This window comes from Cyclopterus lumpus, chromosome 21, assembly GCF_009769545.1.
Source record: "Cyclopterus lumpus isolate fCycLum1 chromosome 21, fCycLum1.pri, whole genome shotgun sequence".
NCBI classification, from domain to species: Eukaryota; Metazoa; Chordata; class Actinopteri; order Perciformes; family Cyclopteridae; genus Cyclopterus; species Cyclopterus lumpus.
Window position 1 is genome coordinate 13,933,940 of NC_046986.1, and position 23,130 is coordinate 13,957,069.

General features: G+C 42.5%; 1 protein-coding gene across 1 annotated transcript in view; it reads right to left on the reverse strand.

Annotated features, from left to right (window-relative positions):
- map2 (microtubule-associated protein 2) overlaps window positions 1–23,130 on the reverse strand; it is a 35,487-nt gene that overhangs the window by 8,337 nt on the left and 4,020 nt on the right. Inside the window, exons 2-15 of the mRNA XM_034561851.1 lie at window positions 19,157–19,246; window positions 18,288–18,362; window positions 14,255–14,470; window positions 12,040–12,327; window positions 8,894–10,725; window positions 7,828–8,425; window positions 7,628–7,701; window positions 7,468–7,594; window positions 6,445–6,546; window positions 5,317–5,378; window positions 3,885–4,016; window positions 3,534–3,693; window positions 3,008–3,068; window positions 2,348–2,651 (exon numbers count right to left, since the gene is read on the reverse strand). Coding sequence (XP_034417742.1) covers window positions 2,348–2,651; window positions 3,008–3,068; window positions 3,534–3,693; window positions 3,885–4,016; window positions 5,317–5,378; window positions 6,445–6,546; window positions 7,468–7,594; window positions 7,628–7,701; window positions 7,828–8,425; window positions 8,894–10,725; window positions 12,040–12,327; window positions 14,255–14,470; window positions 18,288–18,362; window positions 19,157–19,246 — 4,121 coding nt within the window. The remainder of the gene's footprint in view (window positions 1–2,347; window positions 2,652–3,007; window positions 3,069–3,533; window positions 3,694–3,884; window positions 4,017–5,316; window positions 5,379–6,444; window positions 6,547–7,467; window positions 7,595–7,627; window positions 7,702–7,827; window positions 8,426–8,893; window positions 10,726–12,039; window positions 12,328–14,254; window positions 14,471–18,287; window positions 18,363–19,156; window positions 19,247–23,130) is intronic.

Sequence of the window (23,130 nt, forward strand, 5' to 3'; positions counted from 1 at the left end):
CTCAAAAGAATCAACGTGAACTGCAGCAGCTAGTTTAGAAGAAACATATAAAGACTGCATAAACCTTATTGCAGCATCACTTTGAAGTTTAGCTTGGAGCAAAACTGGAATGATGTCTTGTAAAGGATCTATATGTTCTGCGCGTATAAAGCATATTGGCAATGAGAAACCACTTCACCAATAAATGTGTCTCCTTTATTAAATGAATGTAGAAATAACCAAAATAATGTATACATACTGCATTGTATTCAAATGCCAGAAGTCTTTTGTTGTATTTCTATTATTGTCTTCTAAATAAAATTCAGTAATGATTCATCCCTCTCTGAGGTGCTTTTGTTAAATCCACCTGCGAGACATAAATAACAGACCTTAAGTTTGTCTCGACACTTCTTTCTGAATGTCATAAAACCCACATATGCCTTTAAACACCTTGAGTTATCTCATCAAAATACCATAAAGCCGTTGCCTTAAGAGGGAGGCAGATTACATTTTAACTTTGTGTCATGCAGCTTGTGGCCAAAGAGAAGCTAGGGATTTAGGACAATTACTGTGCTCAGACACTCCCCCCTGTGTGTGTGTGTGTGTGTGTGTGTGTATACACAAAAGCTGCCATCACCGTCCGACAGCAGACACCTACTGCCTTCCAGTTTGACACACACACATTAAGACAGGATTTCTGTGCAAATTCTCAGCTGATGTTATGACATAAGAAATAATGTCATAAATTGCTGCGTGTAACTAGAGGAGGTAAGCTCGTTACAGTACACGCTGTGGTCAAATAGTACAACATGTTGACAGCTAAAAACAAGCACACACAAACAAAGGACACAAATTTCCACTTCGAGCATTTGCCGACCTCTTCCACAGCCACACAATTAAAGCTAAAACACCTTCCATTGCGGCACCTGGAGGTACAAACTGGACTACCTAAGCTCACATTGCATCAGGTGACAACACCCCCACCCCCACCCAATGACACTTGCGTGTTAGGGACAATACTGCCGGTCTTAACATAGCACAGTAACTGATTATGATCTGGCCGGCATGCATGCTTGCACTCATAAACATGTGCAAATATGCACAGAAACTCCACTCAGGCCATTTCTCCTGCAGATGACAGGCAGGCATTTGGAGCTTGATCCCTCCCTATTTTGTGGCTGACTGCACAGTGCAGAGACCTGGCAAGTCATAAAGATGCCAGCCAAATCCTTTGACTCCTTAGCAGGTCATCAGTGGAGGCTTGTAAGAGCTGATGTATACAGACACACTGCTGTTTTCATCATTATTCTTGCTGTTGCAGCGCTGACTGTATTTCAGACTAGAACACAATATTTGTCAAGTTGTAGTGTAGGACAAATAAAAACGTAAAAAAATTCTTAAATCCTTACAGTGAACCAGTGTACACCCCTGAACACTCTGTTCATGCAGATTCTGTGCAGCAATAGAAAACACAGTTTGAAATGCAAAACTGTGAATAACTGCAGAGCTGGGTATTGGTTACCAATTGTATTATTTCAATCAAATTCAATCTCAAAAGCATTACTTTAAGGAAGTTCTAGGCTAGTCATTTCTATACATATTCATAGATGCTCAAGGCCCTGTGCAACTTGGGGTTTCTTTCTGATGCACTAGCATTTTATGCATTGAAATCTAAGAAAATAAAGTTTTTTTTGCTTACTTTCTAAGTTTTAATGAATGAAAATTTTGTGTTTAATATTTTAAACACATCATTCTGTCTTAACTCATCGTCCTTTTACACTGGTGAGTCAGCAAAGGATAAAAGGATTAACAGTGGAAATATTTAAATAAAAAACAACTATTAGTGTGGAGAGGTAGGAAAGAGGGTCCATGGGAAATACTCATATCAAGAAAGAAGAAATTATACAAAAACACATTTTAAAATACAACACTAACCAGAACATTAAGCGTTGGTACAAACTAATGGTATATGCTACATATTTTTTAACAATACATAGAGACATGGCAATATTGTAGTCTGTCTCCATTTGTTTTTAATACCACGTCCTCCTTTGCTTTTGTTTTAAGGTTTAAAGAACAGGATCCAGGGTAAATCCTGGGAAGAGATAATCACAAAATGTCTTTGTATGCAGATTATATCTACGTTTATATAAACTAAATATGGGACTCATATCGTTTTTAATATCTGTATGTTACACGTACTAACAACTTCTCGAATAACCGTCTCTGAGATCATTATGAAGACAGAGACATGTAGAAAAACAGAATGCATGCAGTAGAGATTGGAGCGTAACATTGGTGAAACAAATAAGCAAGCAGTTAGATAGAAGCTACGGGCTTTGGGGTAAGTGAGGGAGAAGAGCGTCACCTGTCCTCCTTTGGGCTGGTACTTGATATTCTCTATGGAGCCGATCTTGGACCTGATGTTCTTGAAGTCAGGCAGTGGCTGGTTGATGATGCGGAGCTGCTTGGGTGTGGTTGCAGGTGACTTGGGTGGGGTGTGGACCACGGCTATCTTCCTCTCCTGGGAAATCAAGCTGAGGGAGCGTGGGGTTCCAGGGGTCCTTGAGGACGACGAGTAGCTGGGTGGGGTTCCTGGGGTGATGGCTGTGGAGCCAGGGGTGCGGGGGGTGGAGTGGCCACTGCGAGCCGAACGGGAGCGCACTGATTCTGTTATTGGTGGGGAGGAATAAAAAGGATGAAGGTTGTAGCGGAAGATGAAGGGGGGGCTGGACTATAAATAGTATACTATTCTAATTGTAGTGGAAAATCACCAATTTCGGTGATTTCAGTTTTTCAAAGGGGGAATCAGAAAGCGATAGAGCAGCACTGTGTATCTGTCTAAAGGTTATGGGTTGTTGATCAGTATAAAAGAGCAAATCCTTACTTTATCAGATGCTGAGATGTTTGGTTTTTTTGGGTCACTTTTCAGACCAACAGATATACAGTATTTCAAAAATATTGTAGCCATATATACTGAGCTACTAGTTAATTAAGTTAAACTTAAGTTTAGTATGGAGCATCCCATCTACCTGTCATGCTGGGGGCCCGTCCGGTCCTATGCTCTGCCCTCATCTCTGTGCGAAACGCTACGGGAGGCAAAAGAGGAAATGTTTCATCATTTCAGGGAGATGATGGGGAGGGAAGGAGGAAAGAATGAAAAGGAGATTCAAGGGTGGCTGGATGTCCAATTCAAAACTAATTCATCTGGATCTTTGCTATTTACACGGTTAGTTGTGTCTAGAACACGTTGACTTATTGTTACATAGAAATGGTGAAAGAGGACTGTACAGATAATAGAGCTTGTATCTCATTGAATGCAAAACAACTAACAGATAAACAGAGTATAGCAAGGACAATGGGAAGGACTTGAGTTTTCTTAAGGTTAATTCAAGAAATCAATTATCAGCATTGGTCCAGTTTTTGCTTTCTTATTAGTAGAATTCATTTGTTGAGACTCATGCTGGAAGCTGATGAGATTCATGTTGAATTGATCTAAGACCACTTAAATACCAATACTTTGAGAATAAGTTAATCAGAGAGCTGCAGCCTACATGTGGGTCTGCGAGGAGCTGTGGAGCCGGAGCTGGTGATGGAGGTGGAGCTCTCCTCATGGTCATGGTGTGGCCGGCGACTCAGAATGGAGGAGTGTCGCGGCACGGAGGCATGTCGCAGCACGGAGGACGTCTTTACAGGGCTCCACGACCCACCGTCCTGTTGGGAAACAGACAAAAGGTAGAGCCGTATGCAAGTGAGGCTCTGGTTTATTCTGAACAAAAGGTGATACAACCGGTCTTGTTAGTAATATTGCAAAGGAAAGTCATTTTTAAACAAATGATATCCAAATGTTTTTATGTTCTTTCCTGAAGTCCTGCAGCTACAGGGCCGCTCTGCCATTCACCTACCTTGGCTATGAGTCTCTGTAATACTGGGAAGCTTTGAGGCTCTGCTGAAGATGGGCGAGGTCTATCTAATGAGGCGGCCACTCTGGATATGGAGGTGGGGATCTTTGTTAGTGGCGAACGATGGGCATGGCACTGAGATAGCACAACGATGAGGCCCAGTGGGTGAGAAGCATGGCACCAAAATACAGGACACAGGGTGACAAAAGAATGGGGAAAATAACAGTGTTTCAACATGCATTATGGGCACAAGATCTCATCTCGTTTGTGGAATGATTAATGAGATAGTAGCATCAGATCTTGAGTGATTAACATTTAATTATAGTCCATCACAACAGCCATTCATGCACACTCATTGTGAACATGTCATTAAGATATCTGAAATGTATGACATCAAAATGCTAAACAACAAACTTGAGCAAAAAAAAAATTTAAGAATATTGTTCACCAGGCACATGCATATTTCAAGTTGCACTGCAGACCATGGTAACAGATGTCCTAAAGACTGTAAATAGAATGTGTAAATCAAAAGTGAATTGTAATGTGGGTTCGAACCCTCGTACAGTGTGCTTTCATGACATGACATTTAAGAAAAGTAGAAACCATGTTATTTTATACACAATAACTGTCATTACCATGGTGGAGGAGTAAAATGCAGTCACGACCACAGCCGCTGGAGAAATGTCACCGGGTGATTCGACACCCACTCAGTAAAAAAGAAAATGTTCTAAATGGATCTGCGATGTCTACTTCTGCAAAGACCCATTAAACAAGGCAACAATGGCAAACATTTTACAGAAAGCAAATGCAACGAACATAAATACAAAAGGGAATCTAGCAGTGGTGTTTATAAAGAAATGCAATTCCCTGTTTTTCAGGCAGGGATTAGGGCTTGGATAGAGAGAGGGGGAGACAGCACTCGCCTAAACACTATGTAATGTGTTTATCTGAAGAGATGATTAGGTTTCTCTGGAAGTCACAAGAGAAAATATGTAACAGCTTTTAATAAGTCTCAATTCCAATGATAATTATTCGGCCTGATTAATGTTGTGTTTATTGTTTCAGAGTTTGCACTAAAGACATACATGGCAACTTGTGTATTAGTTTCATATTAGTAGCAAGAGGTAAATATTTGTTATCTGTTTTGACCCAATTAAGCATTAATTGCATTGTGTAATACAATGTCAGGAAACTGTGCACAGCATGTTCATGTTTACTAACCTTTCTTTTCTCAAATTCTTTATACCAAAGGACAATAAAAGGCTGAGGGACAGCAGATCTATTGTTGGTGAGTCCAGTTTCCAGGGGACAGAGAAATCATTCTCAGGCGTTTTGGTTTCTATCTTCAAAACCACTTGATAATTCCGTCTGTTTGGCAGTGAAGCTTCAATACAGTATTTCTCATTCCTTAGTTGGGCTGATGGAGTGTACTCACCGATGCTCTATCGCGAGTCTTTCTGGCCACACTCAGAGGCTGACGACTGTCTGGTAGCGCCTCTGAGAGAGAAACAGAAACAGAATAACAGGAATATTACAACACCATCAGAATACATGTTTTGACCTTCAAAGAGGAAGACGTGAGAACCCTTTTAATGTCCTACTTTGTCACATTTGTGTCCTTGAGCACATTTGGTTTGTGTTCCTATGGACAAAAATACAACTTTGTATTCCCGAACCTTGCGTGGAGAGCTAAATGACATATCCAGTGTTCTGTGGGAGCGGGTTGCTGCCCACTTTGGGAGCTCTGTTCTGCAAAGATTTGGCAAGATATCCCACAGAGTGGGGGATTTTCTATGATGTAAGGCAACCCTGGAAAATAATCTAATTGTGGCAATGCAGCAGTACACTGAGCTTTCATCATCAGTGACACAGAATTCAGCCCATCAGGGGAAAATGAAATGCAGACTGCCTCTGGGACCGAGTTTGTATAGCACCAGGTCCATAGAACAAAACTAGGGATTACTAGTTGCCTGGCAACCATAGGTTGACAAAATACTGGGTATGAAAGACCAAAGAGGTCAGGACATTCTTGTATGTATTTCCCACCAAACAACTATCAGGCAACCTTTAAATTCTATTGAATACTTATATAGCATATTACTATATTGATGTGACAGAGCAACAGACAGCTTAAAACAGATGGATGGAACTGGTAACAGCAAGGACGATGCATTTAAAGAGTATCTTAACACCAGCTGAAAATCTTGCTTTTGCTGACATTGCAAAAGCAAGTGAGGGATGTGCACTTGGAAAGTGTTCAATGAAAGCTGAAAACCCAAACCACAGGATGTCAGCAAAATTATAATTTGAACTTGGTGTTAAGTTTCTCCTAAAAGAACTAAGAGAAGATGTGCACAAAAACAAATGACGGAAATGAAACATGTATGACAGTCAATTTTTTATTGTGATTAATTACAACAACAAAAGAAAACCATGGTAAACAGAAAAACAAAATGGATGCCAAAACCAGGTTGAAGCTGACAGTGGAGGCAAACTGTAGAGGGAGTTGGTGGCTCTCCAACAGAAAGCACAAGTTGTATGACAGACCACGGCGATGTGTCACCTGTGGGTCTCCTTCTAGGACAGGAGTGGTGCTGGGTGGGGCGGGTCTTCATCACACTCCTCTTAGATGGGGATTTGGTAAGCTCGGCCTTCCTAATCACAGCTGCAAAAGACACAACAAAAAAGCAGAGGCTGAACCATGTTCAAATATGGAATGCGTTTTAGTTGTCGTATCTGTATTTGTACAATAATAAAAACAGCTGACTCACATCCCTGTGTGTCTGTGAGTTATGAGACTGCACATCTTTTGACACAAACAGCTGTAACAATAAATAACTAGATCCTGTGCTTTTGAGCCCCAGTTAGGTGCCTGATGATGAGGGGTTTAGCAATTCTCTAAATCCAAGTTTCTGTTCAGATCTCAATTTTTGAGTCCCGGTGCTAAACTAAACATACATTAACAAAATAAAGAGGACCATTAAGAACCATTTAAGCAGTGAGGCAATACATGTGTTGGTGTTTTGAGAAGAGAACTGTTAGCGAACACTGCCACCTCCTGGATAAGATGCTATGACTATGACTATGCAGTCAGACAGGGGGATGCTTGAATAGTTTTTACTCCTGAAAAAGGGAATATATCTAGTGCGATAAAAGACCCTGATTGCATTGGTTATTGCTTGAGTCCCAAGTTAGTTTGTGGTGTCATTCTCAAGACATTGGTAGGAGTTACCTGCTATTTTTGGGGGAGATTCTTAAAAGGATTGCTGAGATCATTGTTGGGATGATGTCTTTGGATACGTGCTTGTATATTGGAAGTGCTGCCTGTCTCCTAGGGAAGTTTTGTGAAACACTCCCGACAAATTGCGGCTTCGATCTCGGTTTCAGAACCTTTACACCCCTCATGATGATGTCAGGCAACTGTTTTACTCAACGTACAGGGCAAAGAATAAAAGTGTACAACAATACTGATTCTATGAAAAGCAGAGCAGTTTTTGAGCAGCAGGTATGCTGATAAACCATAACTGCAATATTTATAAATAAATTCTACTTCAACCCTGATTATAATTTAAGAAATTATGGGAACCTTTTTTCTTCTGGATTTCCTCTCTGGGGATGTAGATAGGTTCTTTGCGCACAGGCTTGCGTTCTGGTGTGGAGATCCGGCCCTGAGGCTGCCCCCCCTTGGCCTTTGGTTTGACTTGATTCTCCGTCTTCCTTTGTGGGGTATGCTTGTTCTGGACCACAGGAGGCTTTTTGACTGAGCTGGGCTCCTTGGGCAAAGGCTCAATCTGCTCTGTCGCCATACTCTTATCGTCATCTGCAGTGTGGCAAAGCAAGCCATGAAAAACATGAGACTATATCAAAGTGTTCACTTGAAGCAGAAGAAGAAAGAAATGGGGAAAAAAGAACAATATAAAGGAATGAACCATCAAGGAGATCTCACCTTGTGTGTCAACCCAGGAGCTGTCCAGGATGGAGTCGTCCATTGTGGTTTCATCTCTGTCGTAGCTCTCTGTCGGTGCTTCAGTGTCTATGGTTTGAGCCTCCTTCTCAGGGGAGGCAGGGGTCTCAAGAACATCTACCACCTCCTCTAAACTGGCAGCCTCCATGTCTGCTTCTTGGGCCAATTCCACAGAATCCTCCTCTTCCTCTTTCTGGGCAGCAACACAAAGGCCCTGCGTCTCAGGTGAACCAGAGAAACGAACGCTGTGTCCCGGCTCTTCTGCTTCATCAATGGTCTGGACCACAGTGATAAAATCGTCTTCAACTGTCACCACTGATTCGATGGCAGCTCGAGTTTCTGGGATCTCCTTTACCACGGCTGCCTCTGCTTTATCTAATGCCTCTTCCTCACCTTTGTCTTGCCCCTTTTCAGCCTCAACTGATTGTTCAGCTTCTTGCTCCATGGGTATTGCGAAGGCTTTTTCCTCTGGTTGTCTAGCCATCTCCTCAGGCTTGTCCGCAACCTTTTTGTCCATCTCAGCAACTTTCTCTTTCTCTTCCTTCTCTTTCAGTTCCATTTCTATCTTTTCTTTTTCTTCCTTCTCTTGCAACTCTTTCTTTATTCTTTCTTGTTCCTCTATTTCTCTCTGCTCTCGCTCCTCTTTCCTTTTTCTCTCTTCTTGCTCCATCTTTTCCCTCTCTTCTCTTTCTTTTTTCTCTCTTTCTTCTTTTTCTTTCATCTCTCTCTCCTCTTTCTCCTTTTCTTTCATCTCTTGCTCTTTCTCCTTCCTTTCCCTCTCTTCCCTCAATATTCTTTCTGCCTCTTCTTTCTCTTTCCTTTCCCTCTCTTCTATCTCTTTCAGTTCATTTTCTTTCTTTTCTGCTTCTTCCCTAATTTTCCTCTCAGCCTCTTCTTTCACTTTTTTCTCGGCTGCTTCCTTCTCCTGCTCTTCCCTACTTTTCCTTTCTGACTCTTCTTTTTCTTTGTTAATTCCTAACACTGGCGAAACTGTTCTTTTGGGGGAACCGTAAACCTCTCTTTGTTTAAGCTTTGAAGGTGAGAGCACTGGAGAGAGCAGCTTATCATCATCGATGTTGCTCTCCACAGATGAAGCAGGAGAAGTTTTGACAGGCCTGGCAATCCGGTCCTTGGCCACACCGGTCAGCTGGTACACATCTTCGGCATCCACTTCCTCATAGGCTTCCTGATGGACCAGCTTCACTTTCTCCCGAAGCTCCTGCAGCTCTCTTTCCTCCTCCATACTGAGAGGCCTGTCCTCCATCTCCAATTTGCGGATCTGCCTCTGATAGTCGGCAATCTCAGTTTCTGATGCTGAGCCTTCGCCACTTGCTTGTCGTTCTGTGTCACTAAAGGACCTCCCGCTTTCTTCTAGAGTCACAGTGACTGTTGGTGTCACAAAGGACTCACTTGGCTGAGCTAATGGCATCTCACTAACTTTGGACTGTTCATCTGCAACCTTGCCCTTTTCTTCAATATAATCTTTTCTGTCTACTTGCATGTGGTCTTTTTCTTTAGTGACATCAGCTATCCCTGATGGCTGGCTCTTGTCCTCCACAGATGTGTCTCTGACTGCCAATTTCCTAGCTTGCTCAGCCACTTTTGCCTCCAGGACGGAGGGGGCGAAGACCTGTGCAGAAATGTTTGTGGGGCTCAACACATCTGCAGGGGATGGCATGGGTCCTGAATATTCACTGAACACACAATAGCCCATCTCTTCCAGCTGGCTTTCAATCTTTCTGGCTCCAGGACTTAGTTCCCCTGAAACTAGGCTCGCCAGTGGATCATCTGCGAAGGCTGGAAAATCTGCTTGAAATGACTTTCTCCTGGTGAATTCTGGTTCTGTGTTATCTGATGCAAGTCTGGAACGGGTACCAGCAAGGTCCAGCAGCTCAGGCAAGTCTTGTGCCATCACAGTGCCATTTTTATAGGCGCTTATAAGGGGCTGTGGTGATTCTGGCGACTCCGGTTCAGAGCTGGTTTTTAAAACTGGTTCAGTGGTCCTTGGAGGAGATGAGGAATCTGAGGTGATGGAGGCCGCAGTCTCCAGGATCAGAGGAGGCAAGGATGTAGGCTTATCCACCGAGGGTGTAGTGATTGGGAGGTAGTCTGCTGACTCATCTAGACTTCCACTAGTGTATGACATGATATCTGTGGCCAGTGGGGAGAAGTTCCTAGGTTTGCCTTGGGCACTCGTATCCATTGCTCCAATAGTAATGTTAAGTGAGTAACTCCTCTGCTCTAAGGCTAGTTTACCCGGGGAAAGCCTGCATTCATTACTCCTGTCAGGAACTGTGAACCCTTGAGTGTCTTCTGCTGTACTTTCTTTAGTGTTGGGTTTATCCTGAGCTCCAGCTAGTGTGCTGTAGCTGGTCTCCTGAGGCCTGACATCAACTGTACTCTTCTCTTCACCAGATCTGCTCAGTTCGTAATAACCCTCGCCCTTACATTGGGGAGCCTCATCAACCTCTATGGCTGATGTTTCAAAATATGCTGACATGCCAGATCTGTCTCTAGCGTCCCTTGTTGAGTCTCCTTCTTGAACTTTGTCTGCCTGTGACGAGATATCAGGGGGAGCACCAATGCTGCTTATCTCCACCACCTCCACTGACGGCTGTTTCTCAGACACTGTGATTGGCTCGCCATATGTGGGCTGGAGTGTGAGTGATCTAGCAGATTCTTTGGCTTGGGTTTGAACATTCGGAGGAACAAATGATGGCATATCCATGGTGGGGCTTTCTGGTACAACTCGTTCTCCAGCAAAGAACCCTTGCATCTGGGGCTCGAAAGACTCCTCTGGGCGCTTCTCCGATCCAATGCTGTCTGGGCTCATGGAACCACTTTTCTCGCTTCCCTGCTTGTCTGAGTCCATCTTCAAAGCTGAAAGGACATCTGTAAGTCTGCTGTTTTGATCAACATATAATTGTAATGCTTTGGCATGCTGCAATTGGCATATTTATTAAGGTTGGGACTGGGAAAGCTTATATCACAGACACAAGCAAAGCTCTCCTCAGAAACTTACAGCACAATGATACGGCCATCACTGAAGAAATACGGCGAGATTATTGGGCCCACCAAGTCACAGATGGATCGGATTATGGCATGGTATGTGACGGCACCGGCATGAAGCGACTGCGATGCTGATTTATGGGAAACAAGCAATAATAGATGGGATGGATATCCATGCGACTCTTCAAAAAAATCTGATAAAAAAAGAATAGCATTTCTGTCATTCTTTGTAATTACAGTGAAAGCACCTGTGGTTGAAGCCCACCACGAAACAGCTGAAGTTTGAAACAGCTGTACCGTATTTTGAAACTGTCAGCACAATTAAGTAAATAGCTAAATTGTTTCATTACTTTATATTAACTCAATAAATATACTGTCAGTTAGAGAGTGATCTCAATGAGAAATAAAGACCAAAATAATAGGTATTAACTTAACGTCGACAGACTGTTCACTCATTGTAGAGGTTTCCACTGTACAATTAAATGTTATGAGATGTTCCCCAATTTAAATCTTTTTAATATAGTTGAATGAACATACAATTAATTACTTTCATGTCTTTATATCATTCAAAGCATATTGACCCTAATGCAGAAGTACCTTGCTATTGAATGACAGAAAAATACCATAAAAAGTCACAAACAGTGACAAAAATAAACATACAAAATAAACAAATTCATTGTTATTTTGCTGATATGATAATGCATTTGATGATACCACACTTGTCATGAGACAGCCAACACAAGATCCCCTGCAAATGATGTACACAGAATCATGATAATAATATGAGTGACCCACGATTAGTAAGTATGATTCATGGTTACGAAAAGTGCACCGCACTGGCACACCAGCATCAAGCCAATTGTCAACACAACGAGAAACCTGTAAGCTTAGAGCCGGTGAAAAAAAGCACTGCTACGTTCACTTCATCATACCAATACGAAACGGTGCCGAAAACCACAGCAAGAAAAATAAATTACAATGCAAAGATAGTTAAAATAATGTGACTTTTTCACCAACAAGCCTGTGTTGCCTTGCAGCCACAGCAGAGCGCAGTGAGTAGTACTTGCCATTCCGCCAGAATTATAATGCTGATGTGCTTATGGGTTCCTTTTGACACATCTGATGTTCTAATACACTGGACAATACAGTAACATGCAGGCAGGGAGAGCAGAGGGCAGGACACACCTGTCTCAGGGCTCTCCCCAACCTCTGCTTCCTCCTCCTCTCTGTCCAGAGAGCTTTCTGCAGCAGCACTAGCTGCTTCGCCCAGCTCCAGGTCTAGATCCTGGGCCTCGTCTATGGCCTCTGCCTGCTCTAATGGCTCAGCTTGGGGGCTGTCCAGCTCGGGCTCTTCCCCGCTCCACTGCTGCTCATCAAGAGCTTCCTCGGACTCTGCTGCCTCTGCACTCTCCTCCTCCTCCTCTTCCACCTCCTCCTCGTATTCAGCTGTAAGAGCCTCCATGGTCTCTTCTTCTCAAAAACAGGGTGAGAGGGGGACACAATAAGACTACAGGCAACACAGACTTGGGTTATGTGAGAACACAACTTATGATGGGACACTTTCAGCTCTGGGAAAAGATGACCTACAATGTATGTCTGTTCACACATATAGGTACATTACACATATAGAACAGAGTGCAGTGTGTGGGTGGTTTTTCATTTGGTTTGTATCCTTTGGATACTTATTCTACCAAGTCAAGGACTCTACAGTATAGAGATATGTTCGTTAGAAGCATGCAATACATTTATTTCTAAATATAGATTATTTCTTTATTTACTGTAAAAAAACAAACATTTCCATTTCTCTTTTTCTGTGGCATACACTATGCCCTCAAGCAGATTGAGATACCATCATTGACAACTGAGGTTGTTAAAGGAAAATGGAAACTACTGTAGAAGCACTTCTATTCAGAGCATTTCTGAAAACCCTTGCTCTTTAGAAGATGCAAACTTGAAGAGCTGCATATAGCAAAAAAGTAGAGTGCCTCAGATTCTCGACATTGCACAGACTAGATTTTTAACTGTGCAACGTGGGGGCATACAACTTATTTTTTCAGCAGCCATTACTGGATAACATGTTGACTTCTTGTGTAATTACAAGATTCAGAAACTTTGCAACCCAGTGTTGCTGCATGTGATATAGATGTTGGTATTGTCAACGGTACCAATGACAGGTTGGGGAAAGCTGGGAGAGTTAAGAATCAAGCTACATTAACACTATTTATAAAATGTCTGTCTTTTGCGGTGACATACTCTTAATATCTCTTCTTTGTTGTGTGTTCACTGAATGAATGCCAGTGTTTCCCCTAGGTTGACTACTTAAGCCTGGCGAATGGGTCACACTGTTGAAGAACACAAGTTTACATTAAGACAAAATGATGGTGTGTTAACTGCATGTCTAATTAATCAGAGCCCACAAGGCCAAATTACCATATGGCCGGTGGCTGACAAGCAATGTAACATTTAAAAGGCATTGTGTTTCAGAGTTCATTCAGAATATGTTTTTGGAGCCGAGAGAGGTATACATTAAGTTGTTGTCCTCTGTTGAAGCTTGCCAGCCAACGGATTAATTTTGTTAGATAGATAACGTAAAAGGTTGTTGTGTGTTTGAACAGTCTAAGAGTAAATATCCTGAGGTCCTAGTTTCCTTTTATACTGGCTCTATCTTGTGTTTCTAACAACAATAAAAGTGGAAAGTTGGATGCCAGTGTAGGTGTTTGCGAGTGAGTGGAGCTGAAAGTCTTCCCTGATGCCAAAGTGAGTGGGTGACAGTAACTTAGGATGTGTGTGGAGGGTTTGATATGGTACGGCATAATCAAGGGGTTGAGGGGTCATTTTGAGGAATAAACCAAAACTTAACTCTGGGAGATGATTGGTGCAGAGGAATTTGTGCATGGAGTTCATCAATCACGCACCGTATCTCTGAGACATTCATGAAAGCCATTTGGATCTCACTTTATGCCCCAAAACTGAACCTTGGTGGCCATGTGGTCTTACTGATGAGAGCTGTAATGTATTATGTCCATTGAGTGGATCCTACTTCAGAGACATCACTGCTATGTGTCGGACTTAACAGCATGACAACCACAAGTAGCATGGCTTTGGGTGAAATAAATGAGAAAAAAAGAACTATGACTGTAGAATATGAAAACAAAATATGAAGTTACTCAGATTTTTAGCAGACAAACGCCACAAGGACACAGAAACACACACAAGGAAAGACGGATAAACACAAAGATGAACTGACGGACGGAGAGACAGAAGGACAAGAGGGATGAAGGGAGGAGGTCAAATCACAGAAGGAGAGGAAATTAGCATTAAAATTAGAAAGGAGAGAAACAGAGTGATTGAGAGAGGAATGGAGGGGGGAAATGGCAAAGAGGAACCATGCGTGGTTCACCTTCAATCTGTCTAAAGGCCACGGCCTGCCCTGTGGGGCGAGAACCCGAGTGCGTCCACTCTGGGCTGAACAATGGGTGCTCATAGTACTCCTCGTCGGAGTGGTAGGGGTCGTCCTCGGGCACGGAAACTGAGATGGAGGGGGCGAGGAACTTGCACCTCTCCCGAGAATTTTGGAAGCGGCGGAGAGGGCCCGCCTCCTCCTCATCCCCTACATCTACAAACAAGACAGACACAAGGAGAAGAACTGCAGGGAAATCCGGACACACGGACTGAAAGAGAGTGAAGAGGAAGAAAAAGATGGAAAGGAAAAGGAAAACAAAAAAATGGAAAACACACCAAAGAATGTCCATCTTAAAGGTGATTTGACATAATATTGAGTCTTTGATATCTAGCTTATCTTAGAGAATGCCAATAAAGAAGTATTTTGCAATTTTGGAAAAATTAACAAAACCGTTATCATTATTTTCAACTAATTTATTTAAATTGTTACTTTCTGAAACAATGGTATGAATACTTCTTCAGACAGTTAACTGCACTATATCCAGATTGTTGCAGCTCGTGTACTCACACAAACTAAGAAAAGAGATCACATTACTCCTGTATTAGCTGCTCTGAACTGGCTCCCTGTACAATCAAGATTCACATTCTTCTCCACCTACAAAGCCTTGATTGGTGATGCACCATCATATCTTAAAGAGCTTGTAGTACCATATTGCCCCACTAGAGAGCTGCGCTCACTAAATGCGGGGCTACTCGTGGTTCCTAGTCCTAAAAAGTAGGATGGGAGCCAGAGCCTTCAGTTATCAAGCTCCTCTTTTATGGAACCATCTTCCACTGGTCCTGACCCCTGATTCCTGCATCCAGCCCCTGGCCTGGGCATGGCCTCTTTCCCAATGGCCCTGCCTCCTTCTTTGTGCCTCTTTCGCGATGCCTCCTGTCTGGTGGGCCGGCCTCCTGACATTGTCCCCTTTTCCCCCGTGAAAGGTTTTTTTTCTGTGTTTTTGGCAGTTTTTCCTGATCTGATGTGAGGTCCATAAAATAAAATAAAAATATTTTACATTACATTACATTACATGTCATTTAGCTGACACTTTCATCCAAAGCGACTTACTCTGCATTAAACCATGAGTCCAAACTCAGAACAACAAGAATCAAGCAAGTACAATTTCTTCAATAACGTCAAACTACAGAGTACTATCCGTAAGTGCCATTTAAGTGCTATTAAAGTGCCAAACTACAAAGTGCTATCGGTAACGGACATTTAAGTGCTACTAGAGTGCTACTACGGTGCTACCTTCCCTATTCAAGGTATAGTCAAAAAAGATGTGTTTTTAGTTTGCGACGGAAGATGTAGAGACTTTCTGCTGTCCTGATGTCAATGGGGAGCTCGTTCCACCAATGAGGAGCCAGCACAGCAAACAGTCGTGATTTAGCTCGAAGTGAAGGAGCTACAAGCAGATTGGCAGAAGCCGAGCGAAGTGAACGGGCTGGGGTGTACGGTTTGACCATGTCCTGGATGTAGACCGGACCCGATCTGTTCGCAGCACGGTACGCAAGTACCAATGTTTTGAAGCAGATGCGGGCGGCCACCGGTAACCAGTGAAGGTCGCGGAGGAGCGGAGTAGTGTGGGTAAATTTCGGGAGGTTGAAGACCAGTCGAGCAGCTGCATTCTGGATGAGCTGTAGAGGTCAAATGACATTAGCAGGTAGACCTGCCAGGAGGGAGTTGCAATAGTCCAGCCGTGAGATGACCAGAGCCTGGACCAGAACCTGTGCCGCCTTCTGAGTGAGAAGAGGTCGTATTCTCCTGATGTTGTACAGCGTGTACCTACAGGAGCGTGTTATTTCGGTAATGTTGTTGTCAGGGAGAGTTGACTGTCGAGTGTCACACCGATATATTTCATGGAAGCATAGTATCTTAACTTGGAAATGTTTCAGTGGATCCATTGTAACAATTTATGGTCTTTATATTTTTCTTGTTTTGACTTTTGTATAGCTATTAGACGATTCTTGAATGAACAGGAGGTCCTACGGAGTTGAACTGGGGTCAGCTGTTTTTTAGGAAATTATGAATAATTGCCTCATTCTCTACAACATAAATCCTCAAGTTACTTCTTAAGATGGACATTTTTTTGCGAAGAGAAGGGAGTTAAAATCTTGAGGAGAGAAAAACAGCGTCAACAAAAAAAAGATTTTTTTTAAATAGGCAACAAAAACAGAGAGAGTCACCAGAGAGAGGAGAGCAAGAGGAAGACAAAGCTTGGTTGAGGGCAAGAGAAACACAACACACACAACATTGATAGGGAGACAGCGCCGAGCAAATCAAAGGGGACAAAGCTTTGGGGCCCAGCTCTACTCTACGACAAACAAAATGAGTATATTGCATCGTTTGAGGAAATCAACAATACAAACCGCTTCACGTATAAGTGATTAAATCTAATTTAAAGACACACAACACGGACACTTAGAACAACATTTATCATACTAATACAATAGTAGTTGTGGTAGTAACACCATCAGCAACATGTGTGTTTTGTCACTGCCATGACAGGAACCAACCCCTTACTGATAAAAAACTCAAAGACACAGCTTATCCTCTTTTAGAACAAAGGGAAAGCCCAGAGCAAAGAAAAGTTATATTTAAAAGAACACCATCTCCAAGGTTGTGCCTGAGCCTTGCAAGACTGAACCTACTTGTTTTGTAACATGACCACTAAAACAATGAGGCCCGCATAACTAAAACTCTTCATCACCCTCTCTGGTCAAGAACACAGAACACGCTCGTCTCTTTCTGTAGAAAACTCCTAGAACCTCAAATCAGTCTTACTTGCTTATTCTAGTGCACCTGAAACACAACGTTACCAGAACCGACCAGCTGTATTCGGTGCATGGCGGACACATCTACAGACTCCTCATTACATTTCAGCCAGCCTTCAGATTGCGTGGACATAAAGACACCGGCAGCATCAAGCAGACTGACCGTTTAGTCACACTGTACAACTGTTTCTCGCAGGCAGCTGCTCAAAAAACACTGCATTGCTTAAACTACAGTTTAGAAGTCGAAGATGAAGAACCAAACTGTATTACAAACTGACCGTCAAAATTGAAGGTACAAACAAACAAATTAGGGTCAAATCTTCAGTCTGACCGCTAGATAACACAGACACACACAGACACACACAGACACACACACACACACACACACACACAGCTATATGCTAGTATCTGACTAACTTTCCAAGATGATACAGTTTATCTAGACTGCATTGCTACAGTTGTAGTTAATTCTTTATATTAGCTCCTTTGTTCACTTTACTTCTATCGCTAAGTTTCAGTCTCAGGCTTTAGCTGTAGGCTTTGTCTATAGCTTGAAGGCAACTATGTCTTCAAGTAAAGTTTGTCGAGCTAAAAATTGTCTCTGTAGCCATAGCCACCAACAAAAAAACAAAACAACAACATACAAAAAAGACTGACAGAGGGCAATCACAAGACATGCAAAAAAAGAAAGAAAAGACAAACAACTGCAAGTTGGAAGGCTACCGAGTGTGGCTGTCGTATTAGTGTGTGGGGAGACGAGGTGTGGATGTTAGAAAGGGAAATGGAAGAAGAGGATGAAAGAAAAAGAGTGCACTCGTTGTTACAAGGTCGTCGTGCATGTGGGCGCTCTTTTCTATGAGAGATAAACAGCGATGACAATGAAGATACAAATTGTATCTGTTCCAGGTGTACGATGAGGAGGAAGCAGGATTTAAAACGAAATGGATGTCTGAAAAATGGAAAACATGTTCCTGCTTTTAGTAACTCTTTTGTGTGCAGGTTTCCTGAATGGGTACCAATGTGTAGGTTGTCCCCTGTATTTGGGGCATGTTCTGAGAGGGGGGATTTAAGGAGCCCCAGAGCCAACCTACATCAGTACTCCAATGTGTCGGCGAGCACAAAACTCCAGGGCTTCAGTTGGGGAAAAGAAGGACACCACAATCTCCTCCATTAGAGACATACTCTAAAGCACACTTATCACAATCTTGGCCTACCTTGTTCCAGAGGACCAAAGTGCTCCGCAGAAGGTGAGGGGGGTGGAGAGGGAGGCAAATTCGTGGTGTCTTCAACTTCAAAGGCAGATAGTTGAAAAGGAAGAAGCAGCGTAGTCATAAATTATCACATATTGTTAAGGACATTTTGAGTATCTGCTGCCAATAGCTTCTATATGATCTGGCTAAGGGCTACATCAACACTAAGAAAACTGTATTGTAATCAAAAGCTGAAGATGAAGAAAAAGAATGTCAAAATTGATGCTGCAGAACCAGAGATATCTATTTCATTCCACACATACTAGTTGCTTGTCAAAGCCTGCTTCCTACATTACCCACAGTGCTACTTACCCCCTCTGACAAGCAGAGTTGAAGAGTGTGTTACAGAGGTTGTGTAACTCCACATATTCAATTTGTTTCTTTTTTTCTTTTCAAACTTGACTCCAGTCAAGTAAAACTGAATTTAGTGAAATTACTTGAGGCAGATTTCATGCAGATCCCGCTGGAGCCACTAAAGGCTTGAAAATAATCATTCTTTGTTCACATATGCAGTAGTACTCCCCAGTGCCTTTAAACATGCTTTGGAGTTCTCCTTTAATATTGCTCTGTGTAGAATGACGTTTAAATAAATCTAAATCTAAAATAAGTCTTATTCTGCCGGATCTATTCCAACTCCCCAATAAAACACTGAAGATAGTTGACACTGGGAGATAGTTATCATCGCTCCCCATTATCTTCTGGACTTTTTGAATGACAAGGAATAGGCTGCAGCACCCTGTGATTGGCTGGAAGAAAGAACTAAAATGTGTGTGTGTAAATGTGTGTGTGTAAATGTGTGCATGTAAATGTGTGTGTAATAGAATGTGGCTTACCGGGTGGCAGCCTTTGAGTCTCCTGCTCTCCCTTCAGTACCGCCACTGCCTCCGCCGTCACTTCCTGCACGATCCGCGCTGACACTTGCTCTGAACATAGAGAAAAGATCAATCAACTTTTTTTTTTAAAAGGTTGGAAAGTTTAAGTAATTCATTTGGCTATAAATCCCAAAACTGTCTGGGAGAAAAGATGCAGCCAATCACAAGTTGCTTCAGTGCACAAGGCATAGTATTTGTTCTGGGCAGCTTCTAGGTTTCAATCTGTAAAATAACTCTGAGAGTGTGAAGCGGGATGTTTCTTTATCCAAAATAGGGGGTGGAACAGTGGAGATTGTATGCTGTACAACCATTTTACTTTTGTGTATTTTTGAATAATTCCATCAAGACCTGTTATGAAAGCCCAGTGAGGGAGCTGAGAACTGCAGGGATGCTCATGCTGCTGGTGAAGGCTGAGTGTTGCTATGGAAACCCAGCGTCCCTAAATAAGAGCAGACTAAAATTGAATCCTGGGTTATTTAGCTGCTGCCAAGCTAGATTTACTGTTTTACATTTTCCAAAATGTTGTTACAGGCAGAAAATGCAAGGAGAGACTGAGGGTATGACATGCAACAAAGGTTCCTGACCAAAGCCAACCAGGGAAGTGAGTGTGAGATAAAGTGGGCTATTTGATGCTGGTGAATATGTTCAGTGGACTGTGAACAGCCAGACTGCAGATACGATTCCATTCTTCCTCTTCGATCTTTTCAAGGTGACACTGAAATGCATTTTTACACATAGTTAACAATCATAAAATCTATTAAAACTGAATTCAGACTTTTGCAAGAATATGTAAGGAGAGATGTAATAGGGGATGTACACTCTTCATTACAATACTAGAGTCACTATTTAGAAAGAAGCTATCAACACTGTCTGGCTTTCTGACACTGACAGGCACCGGGATTATATGAGGACAGTATTGTAGGAAAAAAGGCTCAAACTGAAACCAACCAAGAGCAAAGAGTGTGTGAATTATAAAGAAAAAGGTACATTATTGACATGTATATAGGCATGTCCTTTCATAAATAATAAAACTGATCTACAGTTGAAATATTGCATGGGGGGGGGGACTGTAGAGTTCTAATCAAACCATGAATCATTAGCATATTAACAGTGGTCATGTGGGATTGGGTGGCAGTGTAATGCTTTACTGCTGCTGTTTCAGAACCTCTTTTTATCCGACATCGCCCACACATCAAACACAAACAAGCTGGCAGGCATACAGGCACACATGCAGTTACACACATACACACTTCTTCCGGGAACGATTAACACAGCCCACTCACCAACTCAAGAGCAGCCATTTGACATTTTCAATAGCTATGTGTAATATACATGCACCACCTATGTATTGCGTTCAGGCAAAAAAAACGGTACTGGGAAATAGAGCAGAAAGGCATCACTACCTTATACGCAATCAATGGTTGTGACATTACATAACTAACAACAGCCCCTATAGCTTCGACCTGGAGTCAAATGATGCTCCAGATGTGAATAGCAATTTTTTTTTGTGAGACACAGCATTGAGGGCCTGTGCCTGAAGACATTACAAAACTCTTGTTAGTACTCGACAGAGACGGACTCCTGGGAACATCTAAACAAATGCATGGCACAACAAGAAGTAAACACACAGAGGAGCTTTTCCAAAACGAACATAGAATTGTGAATGTAAAGCAACATTTTGCAGTTGGAAAAAATCCTGACATGTGGAAAAGTATGAGGGGTGGTGAACACAGAAAGGTTCAGCTCCCCAGCCAGTTCACAGTTACACAACCGAAGACAAGATGGTGATCGTTGGTGGAGTGTTAATGTGAGGATCAAGAAGAATAAGCTAATTGTTCAAAACTAATCCTGGCTCATCAGATTCTAAAAAGCACATTTTCTCTTTTTTCTGTATGTCTGAATACAGTCTGGATATTAAGCAAGGAAAATATGAAAAATATGTTGCAACATATAATATCATGCGACATGACAGTTCCATTCGGTTTTTGAGTGATGGTGAAATGCTGCCCTTTCTGGATTATTTTCAATTAGTGTATTGTAATAATATATAACATATATTAAAGTTCAAAACTGACAAATGGAATATTTTAAAGTTTTATGTAAATAAGAAATTAAATGAAAAAAATGAAAAAAGTAAAGAGAGAAAAACACAAACAGTAAACGCAGTCTAGTCTCTCTTCAAAAGCAACATTGAGGGCACCGGGTTCAATTGGGCATCATAGATTTTTAGTCTTTCAAACAAATACACCAAAATGCACACTTACAGATAAATGTAAACTATGACCATGTCCCATCCACAAAGCTAGCTGGCGGTTATGACAACGAGCCTGGTCTGCTTGCCTCAGCATTTCTGTGACAGAGTGATGTCTGCCTTCCATTGGCTTTGGCTGGAGAATCAGCCACATGCACAAATAGCTGCTTTAATATACAGAAAGGTTGCGTCACACCTGCGTATCTACATCCATAATCAACAGTAACAGCGTACAAACACACGGACACACTCTCCCAATGAAGTAAAAGCATGTATTACCTGTAAAACAGGCAGACTGAAGCTGAGGAGGCACCCGCTCTGAGCAGAGACTACGACTGGAAGCAAAGCGACACACACACACATTCACGCACACAGCAGGACTGAGGGGGCAAGGAGAGAGCAGGAGTGCCGGTTGGTATGATACCAGCCGGCACCCAAAATGTGGTAAGCAAGTGGTTGCCATAGCAACAGACCAATGGGCCACTGATTTGGGACCCCTCCATCTACAGCCTCCAGTAGAGGAAATGATGGCTGTGATGTGGCTGATCATTCAAACCAATGTTTTCCTTGATATACAACATGAATCAGAATCTAACTAAACCCAGATTTCTTCAACATTTTGATTTTTTCTGACAGAATCACATTAAACCACAAACTGACTGGAAAGTAGTATGTATTGATATTGATTTCTTAATCTGTGAAAATACAACCCCCCCAAAAAAAAAAGGTAGGTCAAGTGACAAAAGCAACCACACAATCACAGGATGTCAATTAACAGGAACACATTAAGTTTTATTTCATAGAAGCATGCTGCCTCTATTCATGTTTTCTTGTAATTGTTCTCACAAATAGCTATATTGTGCAGTGCAATGAAGTTGGTCATTCAATTCAATTCAGTTTATTTTATATAGCCCAACATCACAAATTAGCCTCAGAGGACTTTACAATCTGTACACATACTTGACAGTCAACTCTCCCTGACTGCCAACATTACCGCAACACGCTCCTGTAGGTACATGCTGTACAACATCAGGAGAATACGACCCCTTCTCATTCAGAAGGCGGCACAGGTTCTGGTCCAGGCTCTGGTCATCTCACGGCTGGACTATTGTAACTCCCTCCTGGCAGGTCTACCTGCTAATGCCATTCGACCTTTACAGCTCATCCAGAATGCAGCTGCTCGACTGGACTTCAACCTCCCGAAATTTACCCACACTACTCCGCTCCTCCGCGACCTTCACTGGTTACCGGTGACCGCCCGCATCCGCTTCAAAACATTGGTACTTGCGTACCGTGTCACGCCGGAGCACTAATGAAAGAACCCAAATGCACGACCCGAGGCAGAGAGTAAAGTTCACAAGGATTCCTTTATTGATAAAGGTAATATTGCAACAGGATAGAGTCTCTGGAGAAGGACCGCCGAAGGTTCTCCCGATGTAACTGGGGAGGGACTGAGGCCGGTCGGCAAGGCTCTGACCCGCTGTGGCGAGAGCAGCTGTCTCACTCAGGGGAGAGTAGAATCGTCAACGTAAACAGTCCAGGGTCATTCACAGGAAGGCAGTCAAACTCGGCAGAGGTACAGGCAGGGATCGGGCTTACTCGGAAACGAAGGGACGTCGGAATCAGAACAGGATATCAGGCAGGAAAAACGCTGGTAAGTTGACTCACAGGTGAAGAAAAACGA